This window comes from Balaenoptera physalus, assembly GCF_965194825.1.
Source record: "Balaenoptera physalus genome assembly, chromosome: 1".
In the NCBI taxonomy this organism is placed as follows: domain Eukaryota; kingdom Metazoa; phylum Chordata; class Mammalia; order Artiodactyla; family Balaenopteridae; genus Balaenoptera; species Balaenoptera physalus.
In genome coordinates this window covers 156,664,455-156,678,615 of record NC_138882.1, presented here as the reverse complement: position 1 = coordinate 156,678,615, position 14,161 = coordinate 156,664,455, and the positions used below count along the sequence as shown (strand labels likewise).

The window sequence follows — 14,161 nt, the reverse complement described above, 5'->3', positions numbered from 1 at the left end:
ATGATGACCTAATCCTGATGTCTCATTTCACAGGTGGGAAAAACAAGGTCCAGAGAGGTGACGTGACTTGCTCAAGGACACAGCAAACTCATGGTGATGTTGGGTCTAGTACCCTCAGTTCAAATTAAAATCAGAGACCACGGCCAAGAAGCTGGATCTTTCAAGCTGTGCGATGATGGAAGAAAGTTTTTCAGTCATTCCTGTAGCCCATGTGGCTTTCTTTCTCCATTTAGCAAGGGAAAATGTGGTATTTCTGACCAGAAGAAAATTTAATATTTTGAGAAATACTAAAATTAAAGCTAAAATCGGGCTTCCCTGGTGGCGCAGTGGTTACAGAGTCTGCCTGCCGGTGCAGGGGACGTGGGTTTGAGCCCTGGTCCAGGAGGATCCCACATGCCGTGGAGCAACTAGGCCCGTGCGCCACAACTACTGAGCCTGTGCTCTAGAGCCCGTGAGCTGCAACTACTGAGTCCGTGTGCCACAACTACTGAAGTCTGCGCGCCTAGAGCCCGTGCTCTCCAACAAGAGAAGCCACTGCAATGAGAAGCCCGTGCACCGCAACGAAGAGTAGCCCCCGCTCGGCGCAACTAGAGAAAGCCCGCGCACAGCAACAAAGACCCAACGCAGCCAAAAATAAATAAATAAAATAAATAAATTTATTAAAAAAAAAAACACTAAAATTCCAGTCTTAACAAACAGGCACTCTCTTTTAAGGCTTTTTTTCCCTCCTTCCTCTCTCATTGCTCCCCCCTCCCCAAATATTTTGCAATAACAGTAATGCTGGGAGGAAAGAAAAAATAAAAATCTGATGCACTTAACAGATATTTCAGTACAATAATGCATCACAGATGTTCATATCAAACTGTGCACGCGTGCATACAATTTTACTGAGAAGGCTGTTGCATTTCTGACTTTGGGGTTGGGGATCCCTAACAACCCCAACTGCCCAGGCTCTGGAATCCCTCCCTTAACAGTTAGCCCACGGCTGCCCACGGGGATGGAGGAGAGATTTCATCACCTCGCTCCAAAATGATAACAGGACAAATTGGCGGGGTCAGGCACTCTGGCAGGTGGTGAAGGGTGTGCAGATTAGGGAACCGAGAGGAGTCCTGTTTTCTTTTGTTCAGGACTTGCTTCCTACAGCCCTCTCGAGGAGCTGGACCCAAGAACAATTTTAAGAGCGGGCCCGGGCTGGTGATGGGTGGGTGCATTTTTGAAACCAGAGGTTTGAGTCTGTTTGATCTTCAAATGTGGGCTTTGGAGACTGTCAGCGGGCTCCTCGCTGGCCGATGAATGGCTCTCAGGAACTTTTCCTAAAACATAACCTCACGCACTTTCCAGCAAATGTTTTCAACCTACCAAAGCCGTCCTTTGGTTGAACAGCAGTGTTTCCAGACCTCGAAGAAAGATAGTTTTGTTGTTTTAAGAGAGACAGATTAAAGCCAGGGGCTGTTTAACCAGAGGGTCTGTGTGCTCCCTTCGGCTCTGGTCGGATTCCTCTGTGGTTGGTACAAAGAGGGTGTTGAGAGTGACGGTGGATTCCCCCACCTCCCCAGCCTAAAAAAGATATCAAGGCCAGACGTGAGGCCTCTGAACAGAGAGGCCTCCTACAAACCTGCCTCCAAAATGAGATGGGCGGCGAGCGCTGGGGAGCCCGACGCAGATAATATCAGCTCCCGAGGCTGGCAAGGGAAAAGTCACTTCAGAGGGAGAAAGCCGGTACGTTCAGAGGAATCAGCGCTGGGCCAGAGAATGCACAGGATTTTTCCCCGCGGAGAAGGAGTCAGGCGTAGTCAGAACCCTGCGGGGCGTGACTAACTGCCCCAATATTCCTGCCACCGGGGCCCTCTGGGTAAGGGCTCCACAATTATGGGAGAGCCAGCAGGAGAACCGACAAACCCGCCTTTCATTTGGCCGGCAAATCAATCTGGCTTCTTACCTCCCCGGGGACAATATTGCATTTCCCCTGGAAAAACAAAAGCCAGAGATCTCCGAAGGGGGATCAGTTTCTGCCCCTGTTTCCCTGGTGAAGAGCTTGCAACATCTCAGGAGCAGCCAAGCAGGTCTGGTTCCAGTGGTAGAGTTTCTAGTCTGGCCAATTTATGGGGCTGTCTCCTTACTGGAGGAGCGTGTCTTGGGGACCACACCACGCTTGGGGCGTGGGCCCGGCCTCCTTGCAGGAGCCACCAGCCCTGACTCAGGGACTGACGGCCCGTTCTCAAGGCGCAGATGTGAACTCATTGTTCCCTGGGCCTCAGAGTTGAGTTTGGGGCCAGTGAGTTGTGAGTGACCTCTGACCATGGAGATGGGGCTTTTTAATGACATTTTGCTGGATCAGGTCTCTGGCAACCAGAGACTTTAAACCTCCTAAGCTCCGCCCTTCCCCCTGCCCCTACACCTGAGGTTCAGAAATCAGAACTGTCAACCTTTAAGTGAACACATTTCTCTGAAATTATTAACCCCAAAACTATCCTTGCTGACTTTCTCCCAGCCTAGGGGAGGCAGTCCGAGGGTCGCCTGGAGCTTGGCAGAGGCCCCGGGAAATCTGGCAGCGCTTAACAGCAAGCCAGGGTCACTAGAGACCAGGCCCATCGCACTCCTCCTGCTCCCGCCGACCCCAACCCCACCTCGAGAAGCCCGTCTCCCTCTATGCGTCCTGCCTACATACACACAGCTGCCCGGATGCACCCACACAACAGCCTCAAGACAGCCTCCTGCTCTCGAGACCCCAGGGTCTCAGGGAAAGTCAGGCCTAAACTGGAAACTCTTTCTTTTTGCTTTTCATCACTGTGATGCTCTGAGGGAAATTCTTTCTGCTCGGGCGAGCACAGCAGGTGGGGAGCGTGTATCCCCAACAGGTAGCACCACTGAGATAGAAGAAAACACACAAACTCTTACCCCCCATTCCAGCACACGCCAGTTTGCCCTCATAACACCACAAAGGCAGCTCAAGAGCTGCCCCACAGCCCAAAAGACCCTCTCCCTTTCGGGAAAGGGCAGGGTTCTGCCTGCCGAAGGAAGACCATCAGAGAAAAGGACCAAGGCGCATGGGGGCTGCCGGGCTCTGGGGCGGGCGCTGCACGCTTACCTGGGAGAAGTTGAGCCCGTTGAGCGGATGACACTGCTCCTCCACGCGCTCCACGGCCCCGGTGCTCTTCTTCATCTTCTCGGCCCGCTGGGCCAGGTAGAGGTCCAGCACAGGCACGCCCCGGGAGCGCACGTCGGTCTCCGTAAGCGAGTTCACCATGAGCATCACCCACACCGGCCTCTTGCGCTCCCAGTTGCCCGCGATGGCGTTGAACAGATAGTCGGCGTAGAGCCCCTTGCCCCGCTGCGCGGGCGTCATCCACGACGGCATCATCAGCTTCACGTAGTCCAGGTGGCGCTTCAGGCGCCAGTAGAGTTCACGGGGCAGCACGTCCTGCAGGTTCTCCCCGTGCGGCAGCAGCTGGCAGCTGGCCAGCGCCGAGATGGTGTAGGGGTCTGTCAGGTCCAGCTCAAAGTAGACGCGGGCGCTGGCCTGGAAGGCCGCCTTGGAGTTGTCCGGGATGAAGTCCCAGACGCGGGTGTAGGGGACGTGGATGGTGCCAAACAGGTAGGCCGGGGGGTCGCGCCGAATAGTCCACAGGAAGGAGTTCAGGTCCCTCTGCTGCAGGGGGACAGGTAAAGGAAGGCAGTGAGGCTGAAGGCAGCAGGATTAAGCCAAGGTTAGAACAGAGGGGGCAGGTGGAGCTGGGGACGGAAGGCAGAGAGCCACACGGGGCCATGGGAAGAAGCAAGGGCTTTGGAAGCTGAAAGACCCACATCCAAATCCTGGCTTTGTCCTGTCTTAGCTGTATGATCTTAAGCACACTGTTTCACTTCCCACAGACCCAGTTTCCCCATCTGTAAAATGGGAGCTGAAAGCAGCCACCCCAGGGATTGTTGGGAGAATGAAAAGACACAATCTTTGTAAGTAAGCCCTAAGAGCAGTGCCAGGCACAGAGGGAGGAGGCAGTGAAGGAAGCTCTCATTATGACTGGCTCTCACTGTGAGTGCCAAGGACTGCCACACCACCTGAGAATATTCATGCTTGGCCAAGCCAAACCTTCACCGGGGGTGTTTCATGTGGAGGGTGGAGAGAGGGGGACCAAGAGTCCTGCTCTGGCAAGGAAGGAGAAAGTCATATAGCTTTTAAATCCAACCATTAGAAGATACATGCCAAGAGCACTTTGAAAGCAGAACACCTATTAAAAATAGCACACCTATTTAAACAGCTACTTCCCATTGAGCAGGGTGGATACAATTTTCTTTTTGGAGGGCAGGTCTGGGGTGTCAGCTACTCTGCTCCACCAGCTGAAACCACAGACGAGAAAGTGCTTTAAAACCTGCAGGCTAAGTAAAGTCTCAAGGCCCTGGTTTGGGAGGGAAAGATTTCACAGAATTCGTCCCAAGAAATGTACATGCTTTCCGGGCTCCTCCCCTCAAAAGGTGTACCTGGTCTCCAAGTCCAATTCTCTGCCATCACCTAAGCTCTGAAGAGGGATGTGTGTGTCTGTGTAGAGGTGAAGGAGGGGCAGGAGGACATGGGTCATTTCTCCAGATCCAGTTTAGGTCCAGGGGTTAAGGGGCATGAGAAAGGGACTATCATTTCTCTCAGGCATTTTCTATCCAGAATACCCCCTGGAATGTCCACTGCCATCCACCGTCTGCAAGCTTTCGGTCAACTCATAAAATTCTTCTGCTTGATTCTAGCACAAATGAGAAGTATCTGTCAGGGTGGGCAAAGGGAACAGTACCTTACTTTACTGACAACCAAAAACTGTAAATCCCAGCATACTGGAGAGAGACTAGCTCTGAGCACCCTGCCTGTCACGGAGCTCCCTGTTTCTGAACAAGTCACGACACTGGAGGTGCACCTTGCCCAAGGTCAACTAAGAGCGCAGCCAGTGAGGACCCTACACAAACTTTTCCTGGTCCCTGGCCTCCAATTCAGGGTTATTTTCCATGCATTAATTTACACTTTGAGGGAGAGAGACTGAGGGAAATCAAGGGATTCCTGAGTTTGCAAGAAAAATTAGGAGAACTAGTAATTACTCAACCCCCAAGGAAATATTAGGCCAGCATGTCTTGGCACTTTCTTTCCTCTCCTCTGGAATCTTCCTCCTTTTTGTGAAATCGGGGCACTTGGGAGAGTGGGTGCTGGGACCTGGGCTGGAGAGGGAGAAACTTTGCCTTAGGTCAAGGGTGGGGACCAGGGGGGAGAGGGAAGCCTGCAAAGGGGTCTGAGCATGTAAGAATGAGAGGAAGGGGCAGAGAAGAGAAGGGCAAGGAATGGTAGAAACAGAGTCAGAAACGAGAAGAGAGGAACCAGAGGGTAAGGACAGGCTAAAAGTAAGAACGAGGGGAGTCAAAAAGGGCACAGAGAGGAAAGGTCCAAGCAGGACCGAAAGTCGAGGAGAGCCCGAGAGCGTCAGCGTTTGGAGAAGGAGCTGGAGAGGGAGCGTCCCAACTCGCCTCCCCGGACGGAGCTGGAGCCCCGGCGGCAGAAGCCAGGGAAGGGCGCCCGAGGCTGCGTCCGGCGGACGGAGGTGGAGCGGGTGGGCCGAGGTGGGTGCGGAAGGTAGGACCCCCCCAAACCATCGTCCCCGCAGGGCTGGAGTGGCCGCGCGGCCGGGAGAGTGGCCGGGCGGGCGCTCGCTCACCGATCCGGGCGGCCGGCACTGTCCTGCGTCCGGGGGCTGCGGGCGGGCGCGGGCGGTGGCGAGGAGGGCGGCGAGCAACGGCCCCGCCAGGGCGGCGTGCATCCTGCCGGGGCCCGCGGGGCGCGGGGGACCCTTCTGGGCGGCGCCCCTCAGCTGGGCGGGCAGCCCCCGGCTGGGCACGGAGGTTCCTCTGGAGCGCGGGGCTCCAGACACGGGATGCCGGGAGCCCTCTGGGGCGTGGCTGGGTGTCCCTGCCGGACCTGGGGGTCCCTCTGGGGCGGGGCTCCGTCTGTTGCAAGAGGGGGATCCTCTGGGGCGGGGCCCTTTCGCCGGGACGCGCAGCCGGGTTGGCCGAGCCCCGGGGTTGTGAGAGCGCGCGGGGTTGCCGGGGCGCGCGGAGGTCCCGGAGCTGCGTCGCGGTCCAGGGGCGCGCGGGGTTCTCGGGGTAGTACCGGGACGGCGGGCGCGCGGGGTCCCGGGGTTATGCTGGGGACCCGGGGCGCGCAACGGTCCCAGGGGTGCGCGGCGCTCCAGGGGGCGCGCGGGGGGACAAGTGCGGCGGCGGGCGCGGCGGGGGCGGGGGTCGGGTCTGGGGCGCCCGGTGGCCCCCGAGCGGGGCTCAGAGGGGCGGCGGGCGGCCGCGCGGCCGCTGCCCGGGCTCCGCCATGCTGCTCCGCGGCCGGGAGGGAGGGAGAGAGGAGGGCGGGAGAGCGGCGCGGAGCCGGGCCGGGCGGGGGGCTGGGGCCGCCGGGGCGGGGGGAGGGGAGGACCCGGCGCGGGGGGCGGGGGGCCGGGGCCGCGCCGGGCCGGGCCGCAGGGAGTCGGGGAGAGCTCCGCGCCCGGGCGCGGCGAGGCGGGGTCTGATGGGCATGGCAGGCGCTCGCTCGCTCCTCTCCTGCTCCCTAGCTCGCTCCCTCACACGCGGGCGGAGGGAGGCGAAGCCCGCAGCAGCCACTTCCCAACTTTCCAAACTTCCCAGCGCAACTTTTTCCTCTCCTCCCCTGCCCGCGCCTCCTCCTCCCCCTCCCTCTTCCCCTTCCCCTTCTCCTCTCCAGCTCCCCGCCGGGCCGCAGCTTCAGCGCGCGGCCGCCAGAGGGCGACCGGGCCGAGGCCCGAAGGGCCAACTTCAATCCGGCTGCGCGTTGGACGCGGACTGGCCCGGCAGCGACAAATGTGGGGAGATGGACCAGACAGGTCCTGGAGGAATGAACAGCGAGAGAGGAGAAAAGCAGGCGTGGACAAGCACTCCCAGACTGGCTGGACGGCAGCACTCAAAAGAAACCCAGGGAAGCTGGTATTTACAACATTTTATCAAGCCCCTGTTCCCAACGCCGGCATGCGGTTAGTAGGTGTTCTGCAGACACTAGGTGCATTAAAACAAAACAACAAAATAATCTTCCTCAGAATTCCTCGAGACTTACCATTTAAATAATCTATTTCTTTGGACCACACAGGATCCTGGTGAGGGGCCTGGAAGGGTAAGGATTCATATCCCAGTTCCTTAGACCATAAGAATCGAAAGAGCCCTTAAAACCAGCTTCCTTCTGTTCTGGAGAGGCAAATGAAACTTACAGAAGACCAAGAGGCAAGATCCAAGCTTCTGGACCGTTTCCAGCCAATGGAGTCATGGGCACCACCGCTTACTTGTGTTGAGAAGAGTTCACTGACTCTTCCTATACTGATGATAGAGACTGAAGGAGGAATGAGGTAGGATTTTTAGAGCCCACAGCCCACAGAGGCGGGTAGACGGGGACAAACATGCAAAGAGGTGATTCAGATATAGACGATGAGTGCCAGGAGAGACGGAAGCACAGAGAAACGGGAACAGAGAGGAAAGTCTCCTCACACAGCCCTGGGGCCCAGGGAAGACTCCCGGGAGTGATCCTGAAGGATAAGTCAGGGGCAGCTGAGTTAAGGAGCAGCTGCCAGGGCGGAGAGGTGGGAGAGTGAGGGTGCCTGCAGGGTTCTGCTAGCAGTTAGGCATGGCTGGAGCAAAAACCCAGTAGCAGGAGCTGAAGTTGTGTCTTCTGGCCAGGCTGGAGCGTTTGTACTTTATAGGTACTAGGTGATGGGGAATCATTGCAAGATTTGAAGTAGAGGGTGGCTGGAGCCTTTTAGGAGCCCTGGATTGGAGGGGGCAAGCTGGAAGCAAAGAGACCAGTGGGGAGGTGGGCAGTCAGTGGAGAGGTCCCGGACTCCCAGCTCTCCCATTCCTCCCACTCAAGTCTTCAGGCAGCAGATGGAGCAGCTGGAGAATGGCCACTGGAGAAGCTGGGCGAGGAAGACCATCTGGGCTGCAGGGGCTGAAAGGCTTCCAGAGCCTGTGACCTGGGTCTTTGGGGGGAACACGGAAGGAAAGGAGAGGATACCAGAGACTTTTAGGCTGACCCACCTGAGATTGCCATTTCTGCAGGGCAGAAATAATGACCGTGGGCAGTTTCATCTGGTTCCACCTGCTGGGTGTCCACGCCACCTCGACTCTTTGCTATGCACACTTCTGGTGACAGATGCAGATCAGGCCAGAGGGCCCAGATGGTGCAAGAGAACAGTGCGGCTCCGTGCTTCCAACACACAGCGCTCTGAGAACTGCAGCTGTGACAAAAGGGAAGTCCTTTAAAGAGCCTCCACTCCTCAAGGCTCCAAAACTCCCTACAAAGCCACCACTCCCCATGATGAGGACGAGGTGAAAAGCTTGGGAGGTGGGAGGAGAATTTAATTCCACTGAGAGGGAGTGTGATGGTCTTCACGGGGAACTAGAACATAAGGCAGACAGTGGGTAAGAAAGGACCTGATCAAATTAAAAACTAATCCATATAATTAAAGTGATGGTGCACGTGGCTATGTTTATGGTCTTTAAAATGTTCCAGGGCTTTTTTCCTAAAGTTATAAATGTTTTATTGACTAATTTTTACAAGTGCCAGCTATGACTTCCTCCTCTGTGGTCCTTTCCTATGGCTGTGTGACCAGTGTCCAAACAGTTAACCTCTCTGTGCCTCTCTTGCTTCATCCAGCTTCCTGTCCTCACTATTTTTCTGAGTCAATGTGTGCAATAATGCTTTAGAATCTCCACTGGTATGGTTACTCATATTGTTAATGAGATGCAAGAACAAACAGGTTTTTCCACTCCTGGGTACATAATACCCAAGAGAACTGAAAGCATCCGTCCATACAAAAACTTGTACACAAATGTTGATAGCAGCACTATTCAAAATAGCTAAAGGGGAGAGCCAACCCAAATGTCCAGCAACTGATGAATGGATATATAAAAGGTGGTATATTCATATGATGGAATACTATTTGGCCATGAAAAATAATGAAGTGCTGATACATGCCACAATATGGCTCAATCTTGAAAAGATTATGCTAAATAAAAGAAGCCATTTACAAAAGGACATATATAATGATTCCATTTATATGAAATGTCCAGAATAGGCAAACGTATAGAGGCAGAGAGGTGATCAGTGGTTGCTTAGGGCCAGGAGAAATGGAGAGATTGGGGGACCATGGCTAAAGGGGATTGTATTTTTGGGGGTAATAATGAAAATATTCTAAAATTGATTGTGGTGATGGTTGCACAACTCTGGGAATATACTAAAAAACCATTAAATTGTATAGTTTAAATGGGTGAATTGTATGGTATGTGAATTATATTTCCATGAAGTTGTTACCCCCAAAAAAGAACAAACATGTTTGAGGCCCCAGGAGAGGGTGTTCCCCAAGAACAAGGGTTTCCGTGTTTTCAAACAATTTTTTCTCCCACCTAGTGTATCGAGAGCAGCCCCTGACGAGCAGACTTAAAGTCCTAGAGATTCCCCGTGCTTCTGCTAACAGCTCCCTGAGCGGCTTCTGGTAGTTCAGCTGTCCTGGCTGGACCTCAGTTGCCCTGTCATCAGGATGAACAGCTCAGGGAGCAGATACCCTTAAGGTCTTCAGCCCTCAACACTACAGCCCAGAGTTCCATGGCCACCACCTGCCCAGGGACCTGTAGGCAGGATGGGAAGGGGCACAGGGCTCAGGAGGCAGGCGGTGGACTCAGACGCCTGTCTCCTCTCCCGGATCATATCCGGCCCACTTTCCTTTTACTGCATTTTAATTAAGTTGTTCAGTCAGACGGGTACCAGGAATCTGTAGGCTGTAACAGCCAGGACAGGAACAGAAGCCTTGTAGCGGAACTAAACCAACAAAGTCTGCCTCTTGAGCAGATCCAGGAGCCCTGGTCCTGCCGAAGGGCATCTCTCAGGCAGGGAGATGAGGGGCTCCCCTGCTATGTTGGACCAAAGGAGAAGCTTTGCTCTGGGCCTGAAGGCTGCCCTCTCGACCGGCCAAAGCCTGGGCTGTGGGCCACACTGGTATTTTCCAGTGGACCTGGCCTGGCCTGACTCCCAGCTTCAACTCCTATCCCAGATGTGCCAACCTCCCACCCACCCCCAGGCTCTGTCTCCCCCCAACCCACCCCCTAGTCTTAGTGGGTTAGAAGTTAATCCTTGATGGTTGAAGGTCATGATGTCCTTGGGGGGTGGGAAAGAAGGGAAGAGGGTTCTAGGACCACGCAGAGGTCAGTAGTGCTTAACACAGTCTAGAATGATAGCAAGAGCCAGAAAAAAAGGCATATGCTGAGATGGTTCCAAAAAGGACATTCCCTTACAAGAGTGGGGAAACACACACGCCATCATAGAAGTACAACAGAGGATTAGGCTTGCCATACAAGATGGTATTTGTTAAAAACAGAAAGTTCTACTAGATCCAGCCCAATGGGGGAGGAGGACACAGAGGAATCAGCCCAGGAGTCTGTCCTCAGGGAGCTTGCCACCCAGAGACTGAGACAGAGGTACCCACAAATAGGGTGCTTTGGGAAACAGATGGGGGGTGGGGGAGAGCAGCAACCTTAGGAGAGAAGAAAGTGGGGCTTAGGAGAGAGAAGGTCAGCGAAGGTCTTTGCCAAGAAGGTGACGTCTGGGTTGGTCTCTAAGGATGAGCAGGACTGGGGCAGGGAGTGTGAGGAAAGGAAGGTCACTTCAGACAGTGGGAACAGCGTGTGCAAAGGCAGGGAGTTGTGTTTGGCGTACTGGGAGCTCTGTAAACAAAGATGGGGGAGCTAGAACATGAGAGCTATTGGGGCAGATCAGAAATAAGACTGCACCAAGAAGGGCCGTGCATGACCCTTAGAAAGCCCTTCATCTTGCCCTTCAGAGGATATAATCGTCTTAGCTTGCTCTCCATAAATGGTGCTGGTGGAGGGTGGCTGGCATGTCAGTTTCCAGACGAGGCGTGTTCACAGCCTGATGTGTGCAGCCATCAGTGATAGAACAATGATATGCATTGACTCTGCCAACTCACAAATACTTATGGGGCCCCATGTGTATTGTAGTGTCTAGGCCTGAAGGAATACAGTCCTGACCTCTGGCTACTTGCAGTTATTGAACAATATTCAGGTGACTAGTTAAAATGCATTTCAGTGCCAGGTGAATCATGTAGTATCATAAAAGTCCTGGAGAAGCCAGTGAGAGCTGGACAAGGGCATTAATCTGGGAGGAGTGGGATTTGAATTTGGCTGTGCAGGAAAGTAGGATTTAAACAGGTGGAAAGAGACTTGCTTGCAATCCAGTTAAGGGGAATGATGAAAGCCAAGGGGTAGAGGTGGGTCAGGACCTAGGAAATTCTGGCTGAAGAAGAGGGGTGATATTAAGAATGGGCTGGAGTGGGGCGAGGTGGCACGGTCCAGGTGTTGACAAGTGAAGGAGGAACGGGAACTGGGGATTATCTTAGAGCAATTCTCTGCCAGACCCTTTAGCTAAAGGATCTCAGCAACACTTTGGGACATATATTTTTACCCCCATTTTATTTATTTGTTTGTTTGGTTGGTTGTGCCTGGTCTTAGTTGCGGCAGGCGGACCCCTTAGTTGCGGCTCGCAGGCTCCTTAGTTGTGGCATGCACGTGGGATCTAGTTCCCTGACCAGGGATCGAACCCGGGCCCCCTGCATTGGGAGCCCGGAGTCTAATCCACTGCGCCACCAGGGAAGTCCCTTAACCCCCATTTTAAAAATGAGGCAACTGAGTCTCAGAGGGGACACATGGCATACTCAAACTACACAGCTGATATTTAGAAGGCCTGAGTTGTCTAGTTCTTCCTACTAAACCACTTCCTTCCTTTAAGACACCAGTGGGAAGGTAGCGCAGGTTGTATGGGCCAGACCGGGTGGGTCTTGGGAACACACACACACACAACCACTGGGGGACAGATTCACACCACATATGGCACATCCTGGGCTGTCTCTCCCAATCTAATTAGGACAGTGGGACGTTTGTCATTTAGGGGACTTTTGCCTTTCACTTTATTCCAAGCTATGTGAGGCTGTGTTCCTCCATTTAAGCGTTAGTCGAAGTACGGAAAGGGAAAAAAGAAACGTGATGCTTGAAACAAAATACCCCATCGAGCTGACCACTAAATAGCATTTAGACCCCAAGTATACACACAGCTGCTTTATGTAATGAAGGCTGTGGACCATGTTCCTGGATATAAAATAACAAACCACATATAACGTTTTACATGGCTGTGTAATTAGCACGGATCTGTGAGTGTGTGAGCCGAGCAGGCTGAGGGAAGGGGGGCTCGGGCTTCTAGCACAGCGAGCTGGAGGGAAGAGCATGTGCTGTTGGGCCAGGAAGATGGGAGTTTGAATCCTTGCTCCTCACTTGGTAGCCCTAAGACCTTGGGCAACTTATTTAAACTCTGTGAACTTCCAATTTCATATCTGTCAATAGGAGTAAAAGTATATGCCTTATAACAAATGGTTTGGCCCTTCCTGCCCCCACAGGAACATTTGGCAATATCTGAAGACATTTTTGGTTATCCTAATTGGGAATGTGCTACTGGCATAACACCTAAGGGCCCAGTGGGCAGAGGCCGGGTTGCTGTTAAACATCCTACGACGCACAGAACGGTTCCTACAACAAAGAATGGTCCTACCTGAAATACCAGTCATACTGAGATTGAGAAATCCTGTCCTACAGAGTTGCTGTTTCAAGGCTATAATCATTATTAACTTTTATTGAGCGTTTACTCTGTGCTCAGCACTGTTCTATCACTTTATTTAAATGTGCTGCCTCTTACCTGTTCATAGCAAATCGATGAGGGAGGTACTATCGTTAACCTCACTTTACAGATGAGGAAACTGAGGCCCCAAACTTGCCCAAAATCCCCCAGCCAGTCAGTGGTGGAGCCAGGTTTGAACCCAGAGGGTGCCACAAGCTGAACGGAACTCATGTGACTGCTTCAGTGCCTGGCGCGTGGCAGTGATGGTAAAGTGGGTGAGAGGACTCGCTCATTTGTTAATGCGGCACATATGTTTTGAGAGTCGAATTGATGCTAAAGAATTGGTGGACAAATAGGCAGGGATCTGTCCACAGAGGCCTTACTTTCTAGTTCATGAAGAAAAATAATGAAGAAGTAACCCAGACCAGTGGTAGAGAGGGTCTGGTGGGTGCTAAGGAGTCTGCCAGGAGAGGATCTGGGGGAAGAGCATTCCCAGCAGAGGGACTAGCCTCGGCAAAGCCTGCAGGGAGGGACCACCTTGGTGTGTTCAGGAAACAGAGAAAATTCCAGCAAAGCCTGCCTCTTAGGTCACAAGGGGGAAATTCTAGGAGATTGCATTGGGGAGATGGGAGGGGCCAGGTGAAGTAAGGGTATTAAGGTCAAAGTAAGGAGTTGAATTCCAGCTTTATAAGAAGCCATAGGAGGGTTTTAAAGAAAAGTAACACAATTTGATTTACATTTTTAAAAGCTGGTGCAGACTTTGGTGTGGAGGTTGGTGAGCTGGAAAGTGAGGATTTCGAGGAGCCCAGTAAGGGCACTAGGGCAGTAATCAGGGTGAGGATGGCGGTGACTCCATCCAGGGTGCTTGTAGTGAAACTGGAGGAAAGTGAGCAGATTTGAGCTGAGGACAGAGAGGGAGGAGAGGAGGTGGACATGGCCAGTTCAGGCAACTCTTTCTCGGGTTATTGTGGGAAAGAAATAGAGTGGTGTAAGAACACGGGTCAATGGAGAGACTTAACATCACGGTCATATAGTGTCTGTATGCCGATGTGAAGGATCCGGCAGAGAGAAAGGAGCTTATGACCCCAGAGCGAGAGGGGCTCTGTGGAGAAGCCCTGAGAAGTACTAGAGAAAGCAAGAGGCTTGCGATCCAGAGACGACGGAGGGGCTCGTCCTTGTTAGGACAGCTCAATCTGTTATTATAGGAGCTCGGGCAGCAGGTATGTGAATGCTGTAAATAGTTGAGAAAGCTGTTCTGAAATACTTATTTCTACTTTCTCAGAGAGAGACATCAGTGCCCTGACCTGGGCCACTGGTCAGCCCAAGCCCTGACCACCAGTCCAGACTGAGCTCTGGCCCATAGACTGGATATCTATTCCACACAACCATCTCCCTTTGTTCATAAGGGAGACCCTGGGAATGACCGTGGATGACTCAATGTAA

General features: G+C 53.2%; 1 protein-coding gene and 1 long non-coding RNA gene across 4 annotated transcripts in view; one reads left to right on the top strand and one right to left on the bottom strand.

Moving 5' to 3' along the window:
- TRABD2B (TraB domain containing 2B) overlaps positions 1–6,377 on the bottom strand; it is a 220,589-nt gene extending 214,212 nt beyond the window's left edge. Inside the window, exons 1-2 of one of the 3 annotated variants that reach the window (XM_082433324.1) lie at positions 5,685–6,377; positions 3,089–3,649 (exon numbers count right to left, since the gene is read on the bottom strand). In XM_082433324.1, coding sequence (XP_082289450.1) covers positions 3,089–3,649; positions 5,685–5,786 — 663 coding nt within the window. In that variant the 5' untranslated portion in view covers positions 5,787–6,377. The remainder of the gene's footprint in view (positions 1–3,088; positions 3,650–5,684) is intronic. The other 2 variants (XM_082433323.1, XM_082433322.1) reach the window with 2 other exon arrangements.
- On the top strand, positions 4,488–12,214 carry LOC309646947. The gene is made up of 2 exons (XR_014255685.1): positions 4,488–5,589; positions 6,740–12,214. It is a non-coding gene; the product is annotated as an uncharacterized lncRNA (long non-coding RNA).
- The last annotated feature ends 1,947 nt before the right edge of the window (positions 12,215–14,161 follow it).